Here is a 21,975-nt window from a genome sequence, read left to right on the forward strand (position 1 = left end):
CCCTATTTATTCGCCCATCACTAGTAAAGACTATTATGATATTATCACATGGTTTCTAGTCCGCAGTTTCTCCTCCGACATATATACCCCAGTAAATCTGTGCAGTGGTCAGTAAAATCCATCTTGCAGAATAAACTTCTTTTGCAGCTCCAGTTCCAAGGAAATAAGTAATTTATTACTTGCTGGTGACAACACGCCAGGTACATCGAGAGGCTCGGCCAGACAGCCAATCAGAAAGAGGATTAGAAGGAGAGTAGAGGCCAGGTAAACTTAACTTTGGCACCTGGATCCAAGAGCTTTTAGCTACATCATTACATTTGTACATTTTATTTTATTTTTCACATATTTGTTTGCATGCAAGGCTGCCTCGTTGCTGTTAGTCAGGAAGTGGAGTTAATCAGTGGCAATGTGGGATTAGCTGGGAGGTTATTTCAGGATAAGATGTAAGAAAAAAACATTTACACATTGAAGAAAGTGCCTTAGACAGTGACAAAATACTTAAAGGGGAAGGAAAGTCTAAAATAGAATAAGGCTAGAAATGCTGTATTTTGTATACTAAATATAAACATGAACTTACTGCACCACAAGCCTAATCAAACAAATGATTTATGCTTTCAAGTTGGCCACAGGGGGTCACCATCTTGTAACTTTGTTAAACTTTGTTAAACTTGTAACTTTGTTAAACAAGACCAAGACCACGCACATGCTCAGTGTGGTCTGGGCTGCTTAGGGATTGTCATAAATTATCAAGACAGCACAAGTCAAATAATATCTGGCTGAAGCCGATACAGCAAGACTGATTAATAATCAGAATATACAGACTGCACTGGGTCCTGTGTTGTCATGTAATCTAATGTGGATTTTATCGTTTTTGTATTATTTAATACAAACTTTCTCTAACTCTATGGCAAAATAGAACCCCAGTTTAAATCTGGCTTCATGATCTTTGTCCCTGCAGCTGGAGTTGGAAACATTAAAGGAGATGTAAAGGCAAAATTAAAATCCAATACAAATTTCTACACAGTTGCCAACTGCTCTACAGGGAAACAAACAAAGCTGCTTGAGTTCTGCATGGCTGGGAAGTAAGGCGGGGGCTCCCCCTGCTGTCCATAAGTATGATTGTTTCCCTGCAGAGCAGTTAGGGACCATCTGACAATTCCTAGCCACAGCAGTAAATGAAGGGAGAATTTCACTGCATACAGTCAGGTTTCTTATAAAAACTGTACATATTTTTTAATTAGAATATATTGGAGATAGATTTATTTTTCATTAAAGAAAGTAAAATGGGATTTTATTTATTTTTTTTCTTTACATGCCCTTTAAGAAAGATGTTCCCTCTCTGGGCAGAATTCTTCTCTAGAATAATGATGACACCCAATGAAAAATTTTGCCCCAAATGCTAGATGCCCATTGCCAACGACCCTTATTCTTAATCAGCCCTGAAAACAACAGTCCCGCACTCCTAAATTTACATTTTCATTGTTTACTATTAGCCATTAGTTCCCCATTTTCTGATACACTTTATAGGCAAACAAATTTATACTTTTGTCTATATAGCACAGGTATGAGACTTCTTATGCAGAATTCTCATGACCTGTGGTTTTCCAGATAAGGGTTCTTAAAAGGCAGCCTGTAATTCCGATCTCCATACCTAAGCGCTGCTAAAAAAAAAATGGTTTGAACATTAAATAAATCGAATGGGCTGGTTTTCCTTGCAATAAGGATTAATTATATCTTAGTTGGCATCAAGTATAAGGAACTGTTTTATTGTTACAGAGATAAAGGAATTTATCTCAAAAATATAAATTATTTGATTATCATGGAGTCTATGGAAGATCCCCATCTTATAATTCAGAGCTTTTTGGGTGATGGACTTCCAGATCACCTGTATATCAGAAAATAGGGCAATATAACTACCAGCAATAGTGCTGTTCCTTTTCCAGACACCTGCGTTTCCAACCAAGTATTCTCTTTGCTGCTACACCAGCCTCTACTCTTCTAGGAAGGTTCCTACTTGATGTTGGAACATTTTTTGTTAGGGATTTACATCCATTCAGCCACAAGAGGATTAGTGAGTTTGGTCACTGATGTTGGAGGGTCTGGCCTGGCTTACAGTTGGGTTTGAATTCATTCCACAGTGATTCAGTTGGGTTGAGGTCAGGTTGCTGTGCTGCCAGACAAATTCTTCCACTCCCACCTCAGTAAACCAATTCTGTTCAGATGTTGCTTTATGCAGCAGATCATAATTCCATCTCCACCAAGCTCCACTATTGATATTATACAGTCAGGCTGGTTCCCCTGGCATCTGCCAAACACAAACTCATCTCTCAGATTGATAGAGGGTGAAATGCCATTTATCAGTCCCCAAGAGGAGGCTGATTGGTTGCCACCTGTTCGGATTTCATCCAAAAAGCCAGGTTTTTTTGAAGGGCTGTCCAGGTGAAAAGTGCCTATCCGGATTTCCAAATTAGGAAATCCAGACAGGACATTGAAGTTAATGGAGACTGGAATATGAAAAGGAGATGCATGAATAGAAAGATCTTTTGTTTTTTAGATGGCAAATAATGAAAAAACAATGAAAAAAAAAATAATGAAGACCAACTGAAAAGTTGCTTAGAATTGGTCAGTCTATAACATCCTAAAGGTTAATGTAAAGGTGAACCACCCCATTATGGAGGAATTTCTCCCCGCCCCCTTCCAGAGGTAAATTGCACTGTACTTACAGCATTATTACTCTTTCCAGGGCAGGTTATTTTTTTCCCTATAAACACATTATAAATCCATAAACAACATTACTTATGTTCCCTATCGTTATATAAAATCCAAACTCCCCTCTCAGGACAGATTCTCTGTTAGGAGCTGCTCTTATTGCTCTTGGCTCTCCTCTATATATATTAACCACATGCAGATGGTGCAAGAAAATTCCAAATTTCCCAATGATAACTATGTAAATAGTAAGGAAATTATAATAGGGGGTGGGTAGGAGGCCTGTCCTGTCATTTCCCCTCCTCTTTTCCAGTCCCAGCTGAGTGGAAGTGAATAACTGGGATGATCTGCGGCTCTCCCAGCATTGTCATCTCTGGTTCTCAAGGAATGAACTTCCCTGCAACCATGAAAAGATCCATATCCAGAGCCTATGCCAATCTCCTCAAATCTCACCAGCCACTGCCCCTCATTGGAGGTAAGTTAAGTCTGAATGTAGCTGCCATCCAATGGAAATCTCCCTCTTGCTATAACATTCCTTCATCACATTGGTTGAATGGTCACATCCAATGGAAATCTCCCTCTTGCTATAACATTTCTTCATCACATTGGTTGAATGGTCACAAACACCATTCAAAAAAAGTCAGATTATAAAATCGGACTTTTAAAAAAATCACGAATTTTTCAGAATTTATTAAACCCCAAGGGCTAAAAAGCCTGAATATAAAAACACGAAATCTCAAACCTGTCGAGGTTGCATAAAAGTCAATGGGAACAGTCCCATTGATTTTTGATTGTGTTGGGGGTTTTGGGCTATTTCACAATGTTTTCGGAGCTTTCGGGTGAAAACGCAGAAAAATTCTGAGATTACGGGGGAAATTCATGAAAAAATCGTGAAAATCTGAGCTTTTCTTGCAAAGCAAATTTTTGGGAAAATTAAATAATAAATAAGCATTAAAAACCCGAGCGGGTTAGATCGGAGTTTGTAGCAGCCGATATTGAGATAAATTCGGACCTTGATAAATAACCCCCTTAGTATGATAAAGACAGGGGTCCCCAACCTTTTTTTTTACCCGTGAGCCACATTCAAATGTAAAAAGAGTTGGGGAGCAGCACAAGCATGAAAAAGTCCCTTGGGGTGCCAAATAAGGGCTGTGATTGGCTATTTGGTAGCCTCTATGTGGACTGGCAGCTTACAGGAGGCTCTACTTGGCACCATACTTAGTTTTTATGCAATTAAAACTTGCTTCAAAGCCTGGAGATCAAAAATAAGCCCCCTGCTTTGAGGTCACTGATAGCAACATTCAAGGGGTTGGCAAGGAACATGTTACTCACGAGCTACTGGTTGGGGATCACTGACGTAGAATGATATTCTGAGACAATTTGCAATTTGTTTGAATTTTTTATTATTTGTGATTTTTGCATTATTTGACTTTTTATTCAACAGCTCTTTGGTTTGCAATTTCAGCCATGTGGTTGCTAGGGTCAAAGTTACCATAGCAACCATTTGATTTGTATAAGAGACTGGAATATGGAGAGGGGCCTGAACAGAAAGATGAGTAAAAAAAAGTAGCAATAACAATAAGGGGCAGATTTATCAATGGTCGAATTAAAAAATTCACGTTTATTTTAGTGTAACTCAACTAGGGAATAGTCCAAATTTGATTTGAGTTTTAAATAGATTCTAAATTAGAATTTTGAAATCTATCATGTACTGTCTCTTTAAGAATTCAAATGCAACTATTTGCCATCTAAAACCTGCTGAATTGGTGTTTTAGCCAATGGGGGACCTCCTACAACCAATTTGGAGTCTATTGGTGGACTTTTTAAAATCTAATTTTTTTAAAAAAATTTAATCAAATTTAACTCCAATTCAATTCGAGTTTGCGGGTCGATCCTTTTCATCCGAATTTTAAAAATTCTATTTTTTGATAAATTTCAATTGGTCGTTTTTTCCCCCTCAAATTTCGAGTTGATGGGAGTTGTTAGAAACTCCCATGAACTTGAAATTCTACCCTTGATAAATCTGCCCCTAAATGTCTAGTATTACAGAGCATTTGTTTTCTAGATGGGGTCAGTGACCCCCTATTTGAAAGCTGGAAAGAGTCAGAAGAAGAAGAAGGCAAATAATTCAAAAACTACAAAAAAAATTAAAAAAATTAAAAATAAAAATAAAGAAAAGTTGCTTACAATTGGTCACTCTGTAACATACTAAAAGTTATCTTTAAATTTCTTCTATTTTAAGCTATTTCATGAGGGCACTTTTACTACACAATTCCAAGCACTTTTCATCCCCACAGTGCCAGCTCTGGCTTCTAAAAATGACAATTCCCAGCATTCATAGAGGCACATTTATCAAAGTTTGAATTTTGAATAAATGTGTGTTTTTAAAAACTCCCCTTAATTTAAAACTAATCTCAATTTATTAAAAAAAATAAAAAATTTAAACTCGGATGAATGGAATCGACCCGAAATTCGTTGAATTTTAAAAACTCAATTCCAGTTTTTTCTCCGAAAAAAACTCGAATGTCAGGAAGGATGCAAACAACTCAAAATTGATCCCTGGACCTCTCCCATTGACTTAAACAGAAATTTGGCAGGTTTTAGGTGGTGAATAGGCTAATTAGAGTTCTTAAAGGGATACTGTCATGGGAAAAAAAAAAATTCAAAATGAATCAGTTAATAGTGCTGCTCCAACAGAATTCTGCACTGAAATCCATTTCTCAAAAGCAAAACAGATTTTTTTATATTCAATTTTGAAATCTGACATGGGGCTAGACATATTGTTAATTTCCCAGCTGCCCCAAGTCATGTGACTTGTGCTCTGATAAACTTCAGTCACTCTTTACTGCTGTACTGCAAGTTGGAGTGATATCACCCCCTCCCTTTTTCCCCCCCAGCAGCCTAACAAAAGAACAATGGAAGGTAACCAGATAGCAACTCCCTAACACAAGATAACAGCTGCCTGGTAGATCTAAGAACAACACTCAATAGTAAAACCCATGTCCCACTGAGACACATTCAGTTACATTGAGAAGGAAAAACAGCAGCCCGCCAGAAAGCATTTCTCTCCTAAAGTGCAGGCACAAGTCACATGACTGGGGGCAGCTGGGAAATTGACAAAATGTCTAGCCCCATGTCAGATTTCAAAATTGAATATAAAAAAATCTGTTTGCTCTTTTGAGAAATGGATTTCAGTGCAGAATTCTGCTGGAGTAGCACTATTAACTGATGCGTTTTGAAAAAAACATGTTTTCCGATGACAGGATCCCTTTTAAGGACCAGAGTATGATAAATCTCAAAAATCAAATTCGAATTTTTTTAAAAACTTGAAACAAATTTGAATAACTCACTAGTCGAATTTGACAGTTTTGACCATAAAAAAAATCAAAAATTCGAATTTTCAATTCTACCCTTGATAATTCTGCCCCTAATTAGTGTTTGTGCAAGCTAAGTATCAATTCATTAAGCTCTGTATTTATATCTCATTGACATCACTAACACAGAGGCACAAACAAACAGCAAAAAGTGCCTATTCCCATTACATGCCTTAGTGCAGGGATCCCCAACCTTTTGAATCTGTGAGCAACATTCAGAAGTAAAAGGAGTTGGGGAACAACACAAGCATGAAAAATGTTCTTGGGATGCCAAATAAAGGCTGTGATTGGCCATATAGTAGCCTCTATGTGGATTGTCAACCTAAATTGAGGCTCTGTTTGGCAGTACACCTGGTTTTTACACAAACAAACCTTGCTTCCAAGCCTGGAATTCAAAAATAATCACCTACTTTGAGGCCACTGGGAGCAACATCCAAGAGGTTGGAGAGCAACATGTTGCTCACGAGCTACTGGTTGGGGATCACTGCGCTTAGTGGCTTCTTCCTTACATTCCATCCTTTCTTGTTTCATGGCAATAACTGCCAGGTATTCAAATATGAAGAAAGTGTTTGTACGTTGGGTGAGTTTGTCCTATGGATTCGTTTTGACATTGGCCTTTTGCATTGCTAGGTCATCTGGCAAAAACTGCTGCTGGTTCTTTAAATTAGTTAAAATAAGTTCTTCTGGGTAATATTACACAGCCTGTATACAGTATATGGTGCTATATGGGTAAATACACCTAGACAAGGACAGGGTAACCATATGCAAGTGTTTAGGCTGCCCCCATACGTGGGGGGTTTCACCTGAAGGCCAGTTAGAGTAAGAACTTCAAGAAAAACCATTGGTTCTACATTCACCTGAAAGCCCAGCTTGAAGATCAGGTAGGGTGAGATATGAGGCCACATTACTTGCTATCCAAGATGTAACTATGGCTGAATGACAAATATCCTAATATGTTCATAAATCTGTATCTATCGCATAAGCTAAGGTGGAGCTTGACCAAACGATGGACCTGCATCAGGGTCAAAGGGGCTTAAAACTGAAAATGTCAAATACATGGCTGTAGACAAACTTTGATTTCCATGCCGGTGTCTGGCTTTGCAGACACATGGACATATATAAATAGGTGACAGGGAAAAAAGCAATTTGATGCCACTATGTCAGACATCCTGGAAAATGGAAAACAGGACACCAGTCAGTAGAGAGAGGCATCAAGGTCAAGTTAGCCTTCTTATCCATCATTTTCATAATTCAGTTTTCATATCATAGCAAGCAGCAAATATCTAGGGAATATGGAAAGTGGGCATAGGTTAAAGGAGGTTAAAGGAATCAAAAGTGAATTATAAATTAAAGATAAAATAAAGAAATGATTCCATCGGTGGCATCACAGAAATGTGGTCAGAATTCATCCAGCCATTCAGAACATGGATCAATATATTGGTTACTAGTTGATCAGAATTCATTGAAGAGAAATAGCGTTTGTCATCGATGGTTTGGAAGCTCTGGAATCTGTGGGCAAATACGAGAATCCAGGGGTTGAGTACTTTTGTAATGCAGGCTCAACTTTTAGTGATTTTGTCCCATTATGATCTTCATCCATAATTTTACCGTCAGCATTCTTTTCCATGGAAAATATTACTTAAATATTACATTGACAGATAAGATAATTTATATTACTATATTTAAAAAACAACTATTTCTTATGTAACCTGAACAGAATAAATATCTGAATGGAAAGAATAAAACGGAAGGGTAATTTAGTCAAGCTGTTTGTTGACAGTGTCTTGAGATCGACTGATCACCAACTACAGGTCTACTGGTAGATCCCGGTCTACCTTTTGGGCACTCCTGAGCTAGAGGATGTTTTAGGGCAGAGACATACAGGAAAATTCATGGAGATTAAGTCACCTGGTGACTAATCACCACTTCTTCGGGCGACTAATCTCCCCGAAAATCTTTCCCGCTGGCTAGAATCTAAATCGCAGGTGAGATTTAGACTCCTCGTGAGGCAACTTCGGAAAAAGAAGTGCTCTGAGTGCCATCCCGCTGGCGTTTTAGATTCTAGCCGGCAGGGAGGCAGTTCTTGGATATTACTCGCCTGAAGAAGCGATTTGTCACTGGGCAACTAAGCTCCCCCCAGTAGCTTTGTGTGCCCCTGCCCTTAGGGACATGGTAGAGATCAGATAAGGGTCGAGAGACAGAAATCTGTTGAATGGTAGTTTCTAGACAAAGGAGGAGGGTTGATATAGATAGAAATCACCTATAATAATAACTTGTTTAAAGAACAGGGAACCTTGGCAAGTGCACAGCCTGTAGGAGAAATGTCGTTTTCTAGGTAGAAAATGTTGCATACGCTATTGCCATATAGGGAACCCAAAAAGTGGCCAATAGATCCCTTAGAGAGCAGACACCGGAGCTTGCATTAATGCAAAGAAGTGTCAGCTGCACCTCCCAGGGACCAAATCCTGCTAGAATACTTCTCAAATAAACAGAATGCTGTTTATGACTCACAAGCAGCCAATAGCTGGGAGTAGATCCAGGGCATCAGCAGTGACATCCGAGGGGGCTCATCTCCCATTCCACCCTAGACTCTCCCAGTCCCCACAGCAGCCTATGGATCATATTATCCACATACCCTATTTTATACCCCATCTTGTAACACAATCTACACAAACTGCAGAATGATTTCATAAATTGTGGCATATTGGGGTCAAAGTTTGCTCCAGCACTGGTAGCCAACAGCAACCAATCAGCAATTAGCATTTCTAGGTCCGATATTTAAAAAAAAAAAAAAATCTCTGCAGCCAATGGGAAAGGGAATGCCAGATTCTAATTCGAAACAGCGACTGAATGTTTTTCCTTCCTGCATTCTGATTGGCTGAACTGCAGCTGCTCCTGCTCAACACATACAAAGACATGACTTTTCCCATTCAGCTCACTGGTGAATGTTCAGCTTTTACCTTATGGGCAGAAAGTAAACAGAAAGACATTTTGGAATTCCAATGGATTTCAAAAGGGATCCTCTCTTTTTCGAGTAATAAAAAACATTCTAGGCGACTTTCCACTGTTCATTAATTAACATTTTACAATGTTTTTAAATATAAATTATTTAGAAATATGTGGTGAGATGTATATTGCAATGTTGCTTAGAATTACATTTTTCTTTTATTATGCAAAAAATATTTTGGGGAGCACTTAACAACAATCACCTGGTTGGGGGGGACAAGGGCCTAAAGTGTCCCAGTAGCTCCCCATCTTCTTTTCTGCTGATTCACTGCACATGCTCTGTGATGCTGTCACTTACTGAGCTTAGGGACCCACTCACAATATACAGTACACATAGAATAGAAATGTCACAATATAAGGCTGATTAGTAATTAATACAGATAATTACTACATGGCAGCACAGAAACCAGTACAATTAGCATCAGAATTTAATAATCAGCAAACCTGTAGCATCAGCTTATATTACAGGGGAAGCTCATTTTCTGCTGGATAATTAGTGACGAGCCCTAAGCTTAGCTTCTCAACAGCCAATCAGAGCCCACTGAGCATGTGAGTGTCACAGACACTTTCCAAGATGGTGACCCCCTGTGACAAGTTTGAAGTCCTGGATCATTGCTGCTATTGAAAAGCTGAAACTTTAGGCTGGTGTAATACGTTCAGTATATAAAATATTACCATTTTTAGCCATATTCATTTTTAGGGTTTAGTTCTGCTTTAAGGGGTTTGTTCTCCTTTAAAGGCAAATAAAATGCTGAGGGTGCCAATTTAATAGGTAACTTGCAGGGATCAAAATCACTATCTTTTCACCCCTGGTTAATGTGCTTAATTTATAAATCAACCTGGGGAACTTTACAGGGGAGCGCAGTGGCGCCATTTTTACTCTATACTCCTTGTGGTAGCTTGGGCAGGGCGCATGCAGAGTGTAACTGTCTTGGAATTCCAGTGAACTGCACATATGCCCACTGGAAGATACTGCTGCAAGGAACACCTGGAAGCAAAGCTAAAACAAGTTCCACCATGCAGGTCCCTTATTTATAGGAGAGATGCAACGAGGGGCAATTTTCTCCTCCGAAACTTGAGCGTGCAAGAGCTTGCCTACTGAAATAATTACAGTTCTAGGTCATGTTTAATGTGACATCCAATTTATTCCTAATAACCAGCAGAAGATGCTCAATTCCATTCCTTATTTAAAAGTAGTATTTACACATGCCAGACCTGAAGGGGAAATTCACTGTAAGGAAATAAAATTCATTGTGAAGCTAAAGTGTTGTTGTATAACTTATTATGGAAGCCACTCCTAGCTTCTAGGCTCAGCTAACTCCCCACTTACTAAGGTCAGGGAGGTTGCAATTTTGATATCACAACTAAAGTTATTAATAAAAACAAAGAAAAGCGTAAACAACTGTAAAGTACTTTAAGTGGCAGATTTATCAAGGGTCGAATTTCGAAGTACAAAATACTTCGAAATTCAACCATCGAATTTGGGTTTATCTGCGGTCAAAGTAAAATTGTTCAATCGAACGATTAAATCCTTTGAATCGAACAATTTTATCGTACGATCAAACGATTTTACTCCGACTTCAAAAAACTTAGAACAAATGCAGTAGAAGGTCCCCATAGGCTAACTTAGCACTTCGGCAGGTTTAATTTGGCGAAGTGTTGAAGTCAAAGTTTTTTTTAAAGAGACAGTACTTCGATTATTGAATGGTCGAATATTCAAACTAATTTACTTTGAATCGAATTTGAAGTAAATTCAAAGTCGTAGTATCTTATTCGATGTTCGAAGTATCCAAAAAATTACTTAGAATTTTGAATTTTTTTACTTAGAAAATTCCCTCGAATTCACTTCGACCCTTGATAAATCTGCCCCTAAGAGTGCTGGTATTTTTGTTAGGCTAAGGCTGTGGTTGTCAAACCTTTTTAGTTCAAGTCCAAAGTAAATGTTCAATCTTTGGCCAGGGACTCTCTTGAAGGATCAAACTTTGGGCAGGGACCCCTTAGCTCATGAAATCAGAACAGATATAGGGAAGTGTTGGTATATTAGCCATTTAGCCATATTTCTAATAATATATACGACAGCGAATTTAACTTTTGATGGCATGATATGTTTCATTAGTATTGAGCATCGCTTGTTTTAAGATGTTTTCTGCGAGTTCCCTTGTACACTATAATAGAAAATACTTCTTTGGTCTCACAGTTGTAGGATTTACCTGAGATGCAACCTGTTAATATTAGCTATTCTTGAACTATGAAAAATAGGGGGTATAGCAAAGTACTTATCTCTCTATAAAGTCATTATAGAACAATTACGGGAAGGGTGAAGAGATTCCTGTATTTGGAAAAGAATATCGATATCATGGTTCCCATATTTCTTTGAATTTCTCATATTTATCTGTAAGTATACTGGTTACCCTTTCATTAACCATTATCTAGTTCAGTTTGTCTTTAAAATGGGAAACAGGAACAAAGGGTGATTTCCAATGTTTAGCTATTGTGATTTTCGCTGCCAAAAACATAATATTTATCAGAATTCTTGTATAGGTATTAGTGTTAGATATCCTTTTATTCAGTAGAGTGTTTAAAGGATCTTTCCCAAGGTTGACTTGTGTTACCGAATAAATAACAGTATACATCCTGGTCCAGAACCTTTGTATGTTTGGGCAGTCCCACCAGATATGCATCATGGTGCCCATTTGACCATATCGTCTAAAACAGTCTTGACTAAATTAGGGGGTTGCAAATGCATATTCACTTCGATATTTCACCTTCAGTGACCTTAAAGCTGGACTTCAGGTGTATCTTCCAAGTGTATTTAGGACAACAAGTACATATTCACCCAAAATCTCAACTTAAATAACCTTCAAGCTGGATTTTCATGTGAATCTAGGAGAACTAATGACAATTGTCCCCAAATCCCATCCTTAAATTTTAAAGCTAAGCTTTCAAGTGTATCTTGGAGAGCAAATGGCCATTCTGCTCATCGAACCCCTAACTGCCCTCAGGCTGAACCCAGAGGAAAGTGTTTCATGACTCCAAGTTACCTCCAAGAAATGTAACATTAACCAATGATATTCTCTTCCAAAGCAAAAGGTGAAAAGGTTTTACTTCTTTGTACCGAAAGCCAAAACCCAGGCATAGAGATCTTTGGCACCACCTACTTTAACTTCTCAGTAACTTTGCTGTCTCAGTGCAGTTGAATGGCTGCCAGCTGACCAGGATGGTTCACTCATATTCCCTCTCCTCTAATTTACGCTGCAGCTAAGTAGACTTTAGACATTTGTGGGACTGTAGGTAGTGTCTAAGAAGGGGCACTCATTTTAAGAATGTCTATAGTCTTTAAAAATTCTGTTTTTTTTAGTTCAATAAAATACAGCAAGATGACCATGGTATCCCACCCTTCCTGAAAATCATCCAGATATTTATTCAGTCTGCGTGAACCACATCAGCACATTGATGTGGTCCTCTCCCAATTGATCTCTCTAGGCCTCCATTATAATCCAATCATTGGCCTGAAGGTGTATGCCCACCTTAATAGAGACACAACAGCAGAGAAAGGGGGTCTACAGCAGCTGCCACAGGCACATGTATGACATCCTACCAATGGCCTACCCAAATGGTATATGGCTGAAAATCGACCAGATATTTATTGGGCAAGTTAGAACATCCAGTCTGGTGGGGACCACATCTGTACATTGTTGTGGTCCTCTCCTGATGGGTCCCCTAGGAGGACCCAATTATAATCCAATTATTGGCCTGAAGAAATATGCCTACCTTAATGGGGACACAATAGCAGATCAAGGGGGCCTACAGCAGCTGCCACAGGTGGGCACATATACCTAATTAACTTAAGCACACTGATTATTTGTAATAGTTTCTTTCAGGCACTTCTCAAAAGATGAACATCCAGTTATGCCACCCTGTGATATCAAACCAGAAAAATATGAGGTAAGAGCAAGGGAGAACTTTACAGTCAGGACATCTAATAATGGTTTTATGTGTTTGTGTTCTCATTCATCCAGGTCATGGTATATCTATAGAAATAAGTCAAATATTCTGAATTGAGAAAACCAGTTGGATGACTGGTGAAACGTCTTCAAGGAGAAAAACACAGCAAGTCCAGTTGATTTGACTTATTTCTATAGAAATGGTTTTATGTGATAAGTTTGCTGGATAGCAGCGATGGAAAACCTGAAAGGAATAAATATTTACCTTCTGTATTATGACCAACCTGGCTGGCTCATCTTGTGCATTTCGACTTGCCTCCATCATATGGGCATTCATACAACCACCATTCACTCCTTTTTCAACTCAATTTTCCTTGCCCCTCATGCACCAAAGAGTTGGGGCATAGCACTAGTACAGAGGAGCACAAGTGGGTGAAGTGCTTTGTATATGACATTTCAATGGGCACAAATCTGACTAAAGGAAAGTAAACATCCATAAACATTTATTTTAATTTAGGGAATGTTACATAATGAATGGAGGCTTTATAAAGCAACCCACCAATTATATCTCTCATGTGAGTACAGTTTGGGTCAGTGTGAGTATAAGGGGTTTAGACTATGAGCAGCTGGGAGCAAAGTGTGGACACTGGACACAGAAGGGAAAATCTAATGGTCCTTAAAGGGCATGTAAAGGCAAAAAAATAAAATCCCATTTTTACTTTCTTTAATGAAAAAGAAACCTATCTCCAATATACTTTAACTAGAAATATGTGTACCATTTTTATAAGAAACCTGACTGTATGCAGTGAAATTCTCCCTTCATTTACTGCTATGGATAGGAATTGTCAGACGGTCCCTAACTGCTCTGCAGGGAAACAATCATACTTATGAACAGCAGGGGGAGCCCCCACCTTACTTCCCAGCCATGCAGAACTCAAGCAGGTTTATTTGCTTCCCTGTAGAGCAGTCGGCGAATGTGTAGAGATTTGTATTGGATTTTATTTTTGCCTTTACATCCCCTTTACTCAGAGTCGGACTGGGGGACCAGGGGCCAACGGGACGTCTTTTCAGGGTCCCCCTCTGGCCCCCCTCCCCACTTTTTTTTGTAAAAAATGAATATCGGGAGAGGGGGTCTGCCTCGGCTGGGGCCCATGAGGGTTGGGGCCCACCAGGTTTTTTCCCGGTGTCCCGGCCAGTCCGACCCTGCCTTTACTGTTTCCAACTCCAGCTGCAGGGACAAAGATCATGGAGCCAGATTTAAACAGATAAACTGGGATTCTATTTGTAGGATTATTTTGCTGCAGCCACTGGTGCTGCAGAGTTGGAGAAAGTTTGTATAAAACAATACAAAAACGATAAAATAGTGCAGTCTGTATATTCTGATTATTAATCAGTTTTGCTGTATCGGCTTCAGGCAGATATTATTTGACTTGTGCTGTTTTGATAATTTATGATGATCCCTAAGCAGCCCAGACCACACTGAGCATGTGCACAGTCTTGGTCTTGCAAAGATGTATAACAAACTTACAAGATAGTGACCCCTGTGGCCAACTTTGAAAGCATAAATCATTTGTTTGATTAGGCCTGTGGTGCAGTAAGTTCATGTTTAAGTTTAGTAAACAAAATACAGCATTTCTAGCCTTATTCTATTTACTTCCCCTTTAAGCTGCGTTTGGGACTTTTGGTCCATGTTCAATGTGTTGAGAAAAATGTTTTTCTTGTGTCTATTAACATATTCATTGTGCTGTCCATAGTCCTATCCATATGAACACATCCTAGCAATCCGGAAGCAGAGGCTATCGCCATCACTCTACACAATATATAAAAAACCATTGTTGCTGCACCAGGGACACAAGCAGTGGTTATTTGACTCTGAAGGCCGTCGCTACCTGGATCTTATTGCTGGAATTGTCACTATCAGTGTTGGCCACTGCCACCCGTGAGTAGATGCTTACTCGTGCAAAACTCTCCCTCATCAAAGGGGAAGTAGGAGTTACACCTTTGATTAAAATTTCCCTAAATATCCTACGAAATGAATATAGTGGCAGTGTTTCACTCCATACAATAGCTCTGATTGGATAAGGTTGTGTAAACTCACTGATTGGCTGATCCCATCTGACTCCTTCTGACTCCTTCTGAACAGTTTAATGCATATTTCTCTCATTGTTTGTATTTGTAATCTAAATCTAAATGTTTGTATTTGTAATGTAAATCAGCTGTTGGGTCCACAAAAAAATAAGGTAAGTATGAGAAGCCCTGGTGTATCTCGAATGTACTTAAACATCCAGAAAACATTTTTAGTACCAGCTAAATCTTGGGGAATATGCACGTGCCATGGTCCTCTCTACAATAATGGGCATCCCAGTTGCTGTCGGTTCAGCTTCCATTATCGTTAGGATACCACAGCTTTATTTCACGTCTAAACTAAAACTACTGACCCTCTGGAACATACTAACATATGTATCTACCCTAGAGTCAGTGTTGGACTGGCCCACTGGGATACCAGGAAAACTCCCAATGGGCCCAGGTGTCAGTGAGCCCTCTTGCTTCTAAACATTTGGCCTATTTCATGGCCATTCCCTGTTTCTCTGAGACAAAGAGGCTTAATAGATGGATAATACGCGGCTGCTAGACTCATTCATCTGTCTCACGGCTCATCATCAGCTGCTCCCATATACATGTCCCTTCACTGGCTCCCAATCTCCTCTAGAATCAAATTCAAATTACTAACACTCACATTCAAGGCCCTTAATAATGAAGCCCCTCCCTATATTTCATCTCTGATCTCCAAATACTCTCCTTCACGAAACCTTCGCTCTGCTTATGATCTTCGCTTCTCTTCTCCTTTGATCACTTCTGCCCATTCTCATCTACAAGACTTCTCTCGGGCTTCTGCTTTTCTCTGGAACTCTCTGCCGCGAGCTGTCAGACTTTCTCCTTCTTTACAAACTTTCAAACGCTCCTTAAAGACCCACCTGTTTAAATAAGCTTATTCAATGTACCTGAATTAATCAATCATTGCTGTATCATAAATCACAAAATTGTTTCTAAAATCCTAATGTCTCAATTGTACCCTAACCTTTAGTTTGTAAACTCTAATTTGTAGGGCCCTCTAATCCTATTGTTCTCTGTAACCCTTGTTTGTTATCCTCCATTTATTCCCTGTTTGTTATAACTAACGTAAAGCACTGCGTATCTTGTCGGCGATATATAAATAAATGATGATGATGATGAGTAATAGATTAATGTATGTAAAGAAAAGAGATTAGGAGAATAGAGGTTGAGTGAGGAGAAAATAAATAATTCTATTGAGACTTGACCCCTGGTCTAAGGTTTTTGGATGGGCCCCTGGTGTCCCAGTCCAACACTGCCTAGAGTATAATGTTAAAGAATCTCTATTTACCTGTTGTGTATCAATAATATAAGTTAGGGGCTTGTTTAATACAGGCTCATACATAGAGATCTACAAGTCTGTTTTGCTCTCACAGATGTATAATTTACATTGCAGGAAAATCACAGAAGCTGCTCACAAACAGTTTGGCCAACTGTGTCACACATCCAACATCTTCCTGAGTCCCCCGATTCATGAATATGCTGAGAAATTAACAAATCTCCTGCCTGGGAAACTAAAGGTAACGACTGCTCTTCATTCTATCCGGTGTGTTATAGTGGCCTCGAGCAGCTTGAGTGCTGTGAGTAATAGAATCACTAGGTGCAAAACAGGGATTTCATTAGGACAATTTATTTCTGATCATCACTCGTGTCCCAACTGACAGCACAAATGAATGTACTTAAAATTGAGGGCCTGATTTATTAACATTCATATTTTTTTCTTTTCCGAGGTTTGAACCTTTTAAACACTTAAAATCGTGTCTTTAAAAGGGGATCTGTCACCGTAAGAAAAAATTCCAAATTCTTTTCTATCATGTTAGTTGAGCAAAATAAAGTTTACTCATACTAGATTTATTATTTCAATTTTGTTTCCTTTATTCTTGGAATCCACAATCATAGTAAGCAGGCAGGTGTCACTTTGTGGCAAGGCTGTAAGATGCACCGCCAGGTCAATTTGTTCTCCTACTTTCCTGTGCTCCATATTCTCTTTTCCACTTGGCTATGAAACTTGCCTCCTGTGCAGAACTCCGCCTGTTTTTGACTCCTTATTGCTTGTCTGTACCACGTTTTTGGAACTTCTGAACTCTGAAGTTCAGGGTTGGACTGGCCCAGCGGGACACCGGGAAAAAAGCCGGTGGGTCCCCACCAGGCCAGACCCCCTCTCCTGATTTCCTGGCCCTACAAAAAAAACAATTTGCGGCGCAGCACCGTTTGCGCATGCATTCCGCACTGCTCAGTTCGAGCATACATGCCGCACTAGTGAGCCCAGGGGGTCCTGAGGGGAGCCTTGGACAGTAGTCCCGGTGGGCCCCAGGTCCCCCAGTCGGACCCTGCTGAAGTTGTTAGGATCCCACCTGGAACCGCAGCAGAAAGTTCCAGTGGCCCCAAAAGGCCGTAGGTAAAAACCAGGATTAGTCAAGCTGCTTTACAGAAGAGTCAGACCTGTACCAGCAACCTAAATCCAGGTTCCAGCCTAACTAGTATGTTACAACGGCAAGTTATCAGCCCAATAGCTTGTGTATCGCCATAATGGGGGACCTAATGCCCGTGGATGGTGTCCTACACAATTATAGAGAACAGTGACTAGGAAGTACATCTCAGGCATAGAGGAGTTGGAGGCAATATATGATTGAAAGCTGAAACTTTTAAATGAGTACAGCTTTTTATGTGTGGGTGACAGGTCCACTTTAAATAATTTATAATTATGTAATTTAACCACAAGAAACTCTGATATAAAACGTGGGCATCTAAGAGCTGCCAGGGACAGAAATCAATGTGAGGTGTCCTATGCAAATTGTAAAATATTTATTTGCTTCAAGATTTTTGTTATTTTTTTTGCTTGTAAATAGCTCAAAAACAAGGATTTCAAGGTACCTGTATTTGTATTCGTTCGGCATAAGGAAAAAACAATCAAGGTTGTAAAAACCTTTAATATTACACAGATTTTGATAAACAGGCCTCCCCGTCATTGAACTGTAACCTGTTATATTTCATATAGACTGATCTATTATCTACCTAAGATTTATCTATCCATCTAACTTCCTTCCATCAAAGGCCGTCCCTTTCTTGCTCCTGGTACAGTTGTAAAGTCTCATTTATAAATACAACCACTCAGTTTATACAGTAGGTACTTGTGCTCAACCTTCCTTGGTGCATTTCCAACCACATTGAGACCACCAGCCTGCTCCTAATTATACACAAATGCACATTCATTGCAGATGTGTCAGTAATTGGGGGGGTCACTGGCAGGCTGGGGCTACATATACTTAATTCTTAATTAATCCGCTATCTGGTTCCCAGACTTTATGTCCTCAAATAAAGTGAAGTTGCAATAACAATTAATATAATCAGGAACAGATACGCCAATGCAGGAACTATGCTGCTACATTATTTATTTAACACGTGTTAGATAAATAATGTAGCAGCATAGTTCCTGCATTGGCGTATCTGTTCCCGAATATATTAATTGTTACTGACTGTCATCTCAGCCTGTCAGTTTAAGTTTCTAATGCTAACGGACTCCTGCTGCACAAATATGGCAGCCCACTCATAGGCTAACACAGGGAGTCAGATATTTAATATAATAACATTGGACAAATACTTTATGGCTAAATTATAAGAAGCATGCAAAGTCAATTTGCTGGTAGATGTAAAAAAAAAAGTTCAATTTCTGGTGTCAGTATCTCTTTAAACCTATCAGCTGGTACAATCATCAGCTCTGTAGTCTGCAACTGGCAATCTTCCTTCCTTCCTCCATGGATATTTGAGCAGCTGCTAGATAAACTGTGTGTATGTATTAGCCGTTACCAGCCATGACCTGCCACAGAGAGGGGGTTCAGCCAGGCCCGGACTGACAATCTGTGGGTTCTGGCAAATGCCAGAGGAGTTGCTTTTAGATGCCATAAATATTGTTATATGTTCCTTTCCAGGTTGCCTACTTTACTAACAGCGGCACAGAGGCAAATGAATTGGCTGTACAAATGGCAAGAGTATATACTGGCAACTGTGACGTGATCAGCCTCAGGTAATGCTAATAGTACTTAGTTATCCTTTACTAACCTACAGTAGGTACAACTTTACAATGGGGCAGCTTCCTCATAGCAACCAATCGGAAATCAGCTGTCATGATTGTAACTGCAATAGACTGAAAGAAGCCAGTTCTTGATTGGGCGCTCTAGATTACTGCTCCAGTGCAGCTGTGTTAGTAACTATGGCCAACAGTGCGAGTGGGGAAGTCTTATCCTATTTGTCATTATCACTACAATATGGCGCTTCTTGTCTTTAACCATCTGGTTTTTTCCTGGTCCCATGTTTAGCCCACTGATCTTCACTTCCCACTAATGACATAGCTAATAGACCATGCATCACATGCCCTGGATCCGTTAACAAGCCCCCCCAATTGTCAAGGGCTCAACTACTGAACATTTTAAAGGTGGTTTGCGTTTTGGTTGTATCATCAAATTATATTTTTTGTTTTTTTTCTCCACTTTTTAATTTATTACAGAGGTGGGTATCATGGAAGCAGTCACTTAGCTGTGTCTTTAACAGCATTGGGTTTCTACAGACCTGGCATTGCCATTGGCTCCAACTGCTACACGGTAAGAAGTTCCTCTCGGTGGGCAAAGCCAACAGTTTAGGAAAGTTGCACAGTTTGCCAACAAATACCAAAGTCAGCAAAGGGGTTGGATCAGAAGAGATTACAAAGAAAATCTAAGGAAGGATTAGGAAATGTAAAATTCCATCTGTTTGGCAGGTCAATGACCTGAGTTGTTAATGACAGTGGATGTGTATTATCCCTACTGCATCAGGAAAAGGCCATGTGCATTGCCATATAACTTATAGGCAATATTATAGGCTTGATGGGATCCAGTGTCGGACTGACCCAATGGGATACCAGGGAAACTCGCGGTGGGTCCAGGTGTCAGTGGTCCCTCTTGCTTTTAACCATTTAGCCTTTTTCATGGTCATTCCCTATTTCTTTATGGGAAAAATGCTTAATAATGGAAGATATAGTAAGTAGATATAAAAGAGGAGAATAAAGAGGTTGAGTGAGGAAATGAGGAATAATAGTTTGGAAAGTGGGTCCACGGTCTAAGGTGGGTCCCTGACATGCCGGTCTGACACTGGTGGGGTCCCAGGTCATATAGATTCTTGATTCTCAAGTGGCCATTGTTGGATCTATTCAGTGTAACATACAATGTACAGTTATGGGATCCATTATCCAGAAAACTCGCATACGGGAAGGCTGACTCCCATAGACTCCATTTTATCCCAATAATCCCCATTTTTAAAATCTATTTCCTTATTCTATGTAATAGTAAAACAGTGCAGGTATGGGATCTGTTAACCCGGAAACCCATTTTCCAGAAAGCTCTGAATTACGGAAAGGCCATCTCCCATAGACTCCATTTTAGCCAAATAATCAAAAATGTGATTATGATTTTCTCATAGATTTAAGGTTGTATGAAGATCCAAATTATGGAAAGATCTGTTATCTGGAAAACCCCAGGTCCCGAGCATTCTGGATAACAGGTCCCATACCTGTAGTTGGTCTGGTTATTGTAACTGTAGAATAAAATGTACTATTGAAGCACAATGGACATATGATACTGTTGGATAGGACAATGCACTGGACAGTTCATCATTGGTGTTAGGAAGGGGTTCTTTAGTCTGCAAAAAAAATTGCAGTAAAGGGCTTTTTGACGTTGACTAGAGCATATCTAATTGAGTACCAAAAAAAGGGGCCCCATTGAAAATCTTTGTTTTGTATAACAGAGCAATGTTTGCAAAGGAAAACTATACCCACAAAATGAACACTTAAGCAACAGATAGTTTATATCATATTAAGTGGCATATTAAAGAATCTTATCAAACTGGAATATATATTTAAGTAAATATTGCCCTTTTACATCTCTTGCCTTGAACCACCATTTAGTGATGGTCTGTGTGCTGCCTCAGAGATCACATGACCAGAAATACTGCAGCTCTAACTGTAACAGGAAGAAGTGTAGGAAGCAAAAGACACAACTCTGTCTGTTAATTGGCTCATGTGACCTAACATGTAGGGTTTGATGGCGTGCACCGTGAATCCCACGAACCCAGGGGGCAGCCCTTGTTTTTTAAAATGGCAGTTTTCTATTTATAATTACCCAATGGCACATATTACTAAAAACGCATATTATTATGAAAATGGTTTATTTACATGAAGCAGGGGTCATATGAGCTGTTTAATGAAATATCTTTTTATAGAGACCTACATTTTGTGAGAGGTATAGTTTTCCTTTAAAGGAGAAACAACCCCTTTACCAAGAAAAAACCCTACCCCCCACCCCACGTAAACCCCTCCCTCCTCCCCCCCAGCCTAGTTGCCCCCCCCCCCCCCGGGGAAATGCCCCTAACTTACTTTTTACTTACCCCTCGGAGCAGAGTCACAGCATCGGAGTTCGCCACAGCCATCTACTGGGTCTTCGGTAATCTGAGATGGAGACCGGCGAATCATCGCATGCACAGTTGGAGCAATTTACCGCATACTGTGCATACTCCAAAATGGACGAAAATTGCCAAAGCGCCGGAAGAAGACACGAAGACCCGGAAGATGGCTGCGGTGAACTCCAATGCTGTGACTGCTCCGAGGGGTAAGTAAAAAGTTAGGGCCATTTCCCCAGGGGGCAACTAGGCTGGGGGGGAGGAGGGAGGGGTCTACATGGGTGTGGGTAGGGTTTTTTTTGGTAAAGGATTTATTTCTCCTTTAAGCAGAAATATTATAGATTTCAATGATGTCCCTCGCTGGTAAAGGTTCATGAAACATTGGTAGAAAAACATGACCAAAAATC

General features: G+C 39.7%; 1 protein-coding gene across 1 annotated transcript in view; it reads left to right on the forward strand.

The window, feature by feature from the left end:
- Nucleotides 1-3,033: 3,033 nt before the first annotated feature.
- agxt2.S (alanine--glyoxylate aminotransferase 2 S homeolog) overlaps nt 3,034-21,975 on the forward strand; it is a 30,615-nt gene continuing 11,673 nt past the window's right edge. Inside the window, exons 1-6 of the mRNA XM_041580595.1 lie at nt 3,034-3,181; nt 12,958-13,031; nt 14,785-14,969; nt 16,539-16,662; nt 19,072-19,166; nt 19,647-19,740. Coding sequence (XP_041436529.1) covers nt 3,049-3,181; nt 12,958-13,031; nt 14,785-14,969; nt 16,539-16,662; nt 19,072-19,166; nt 19,647-19,740 — 705 coding nt within the window. The 5' untranslated portion in view covers nt 3,034-3,048. The remainder of the gene's footprint in view (nt 3,182-12,957; nt 13,032-14,784; nt 14,970-16,538; nt 16,663-19,071; nt 19,167-19,646; nt 19,741-21,975) is intronic.

Source organism: Xenopus laevis, chromosome 1S (assembly GCF_017654675.1).
Source record: "Xenopus laevis strain J_2021 chromosome 1S, Xenopus_laevis_v10.1, whole genome shotgun sequence".
Classification (NCBI taxonomy): domain Eukaryota; kingdom Metazoa; phylum Chordata; class Amphibia; order Anura; family Pipidae; genus Xenopus; species Xenopus laevis.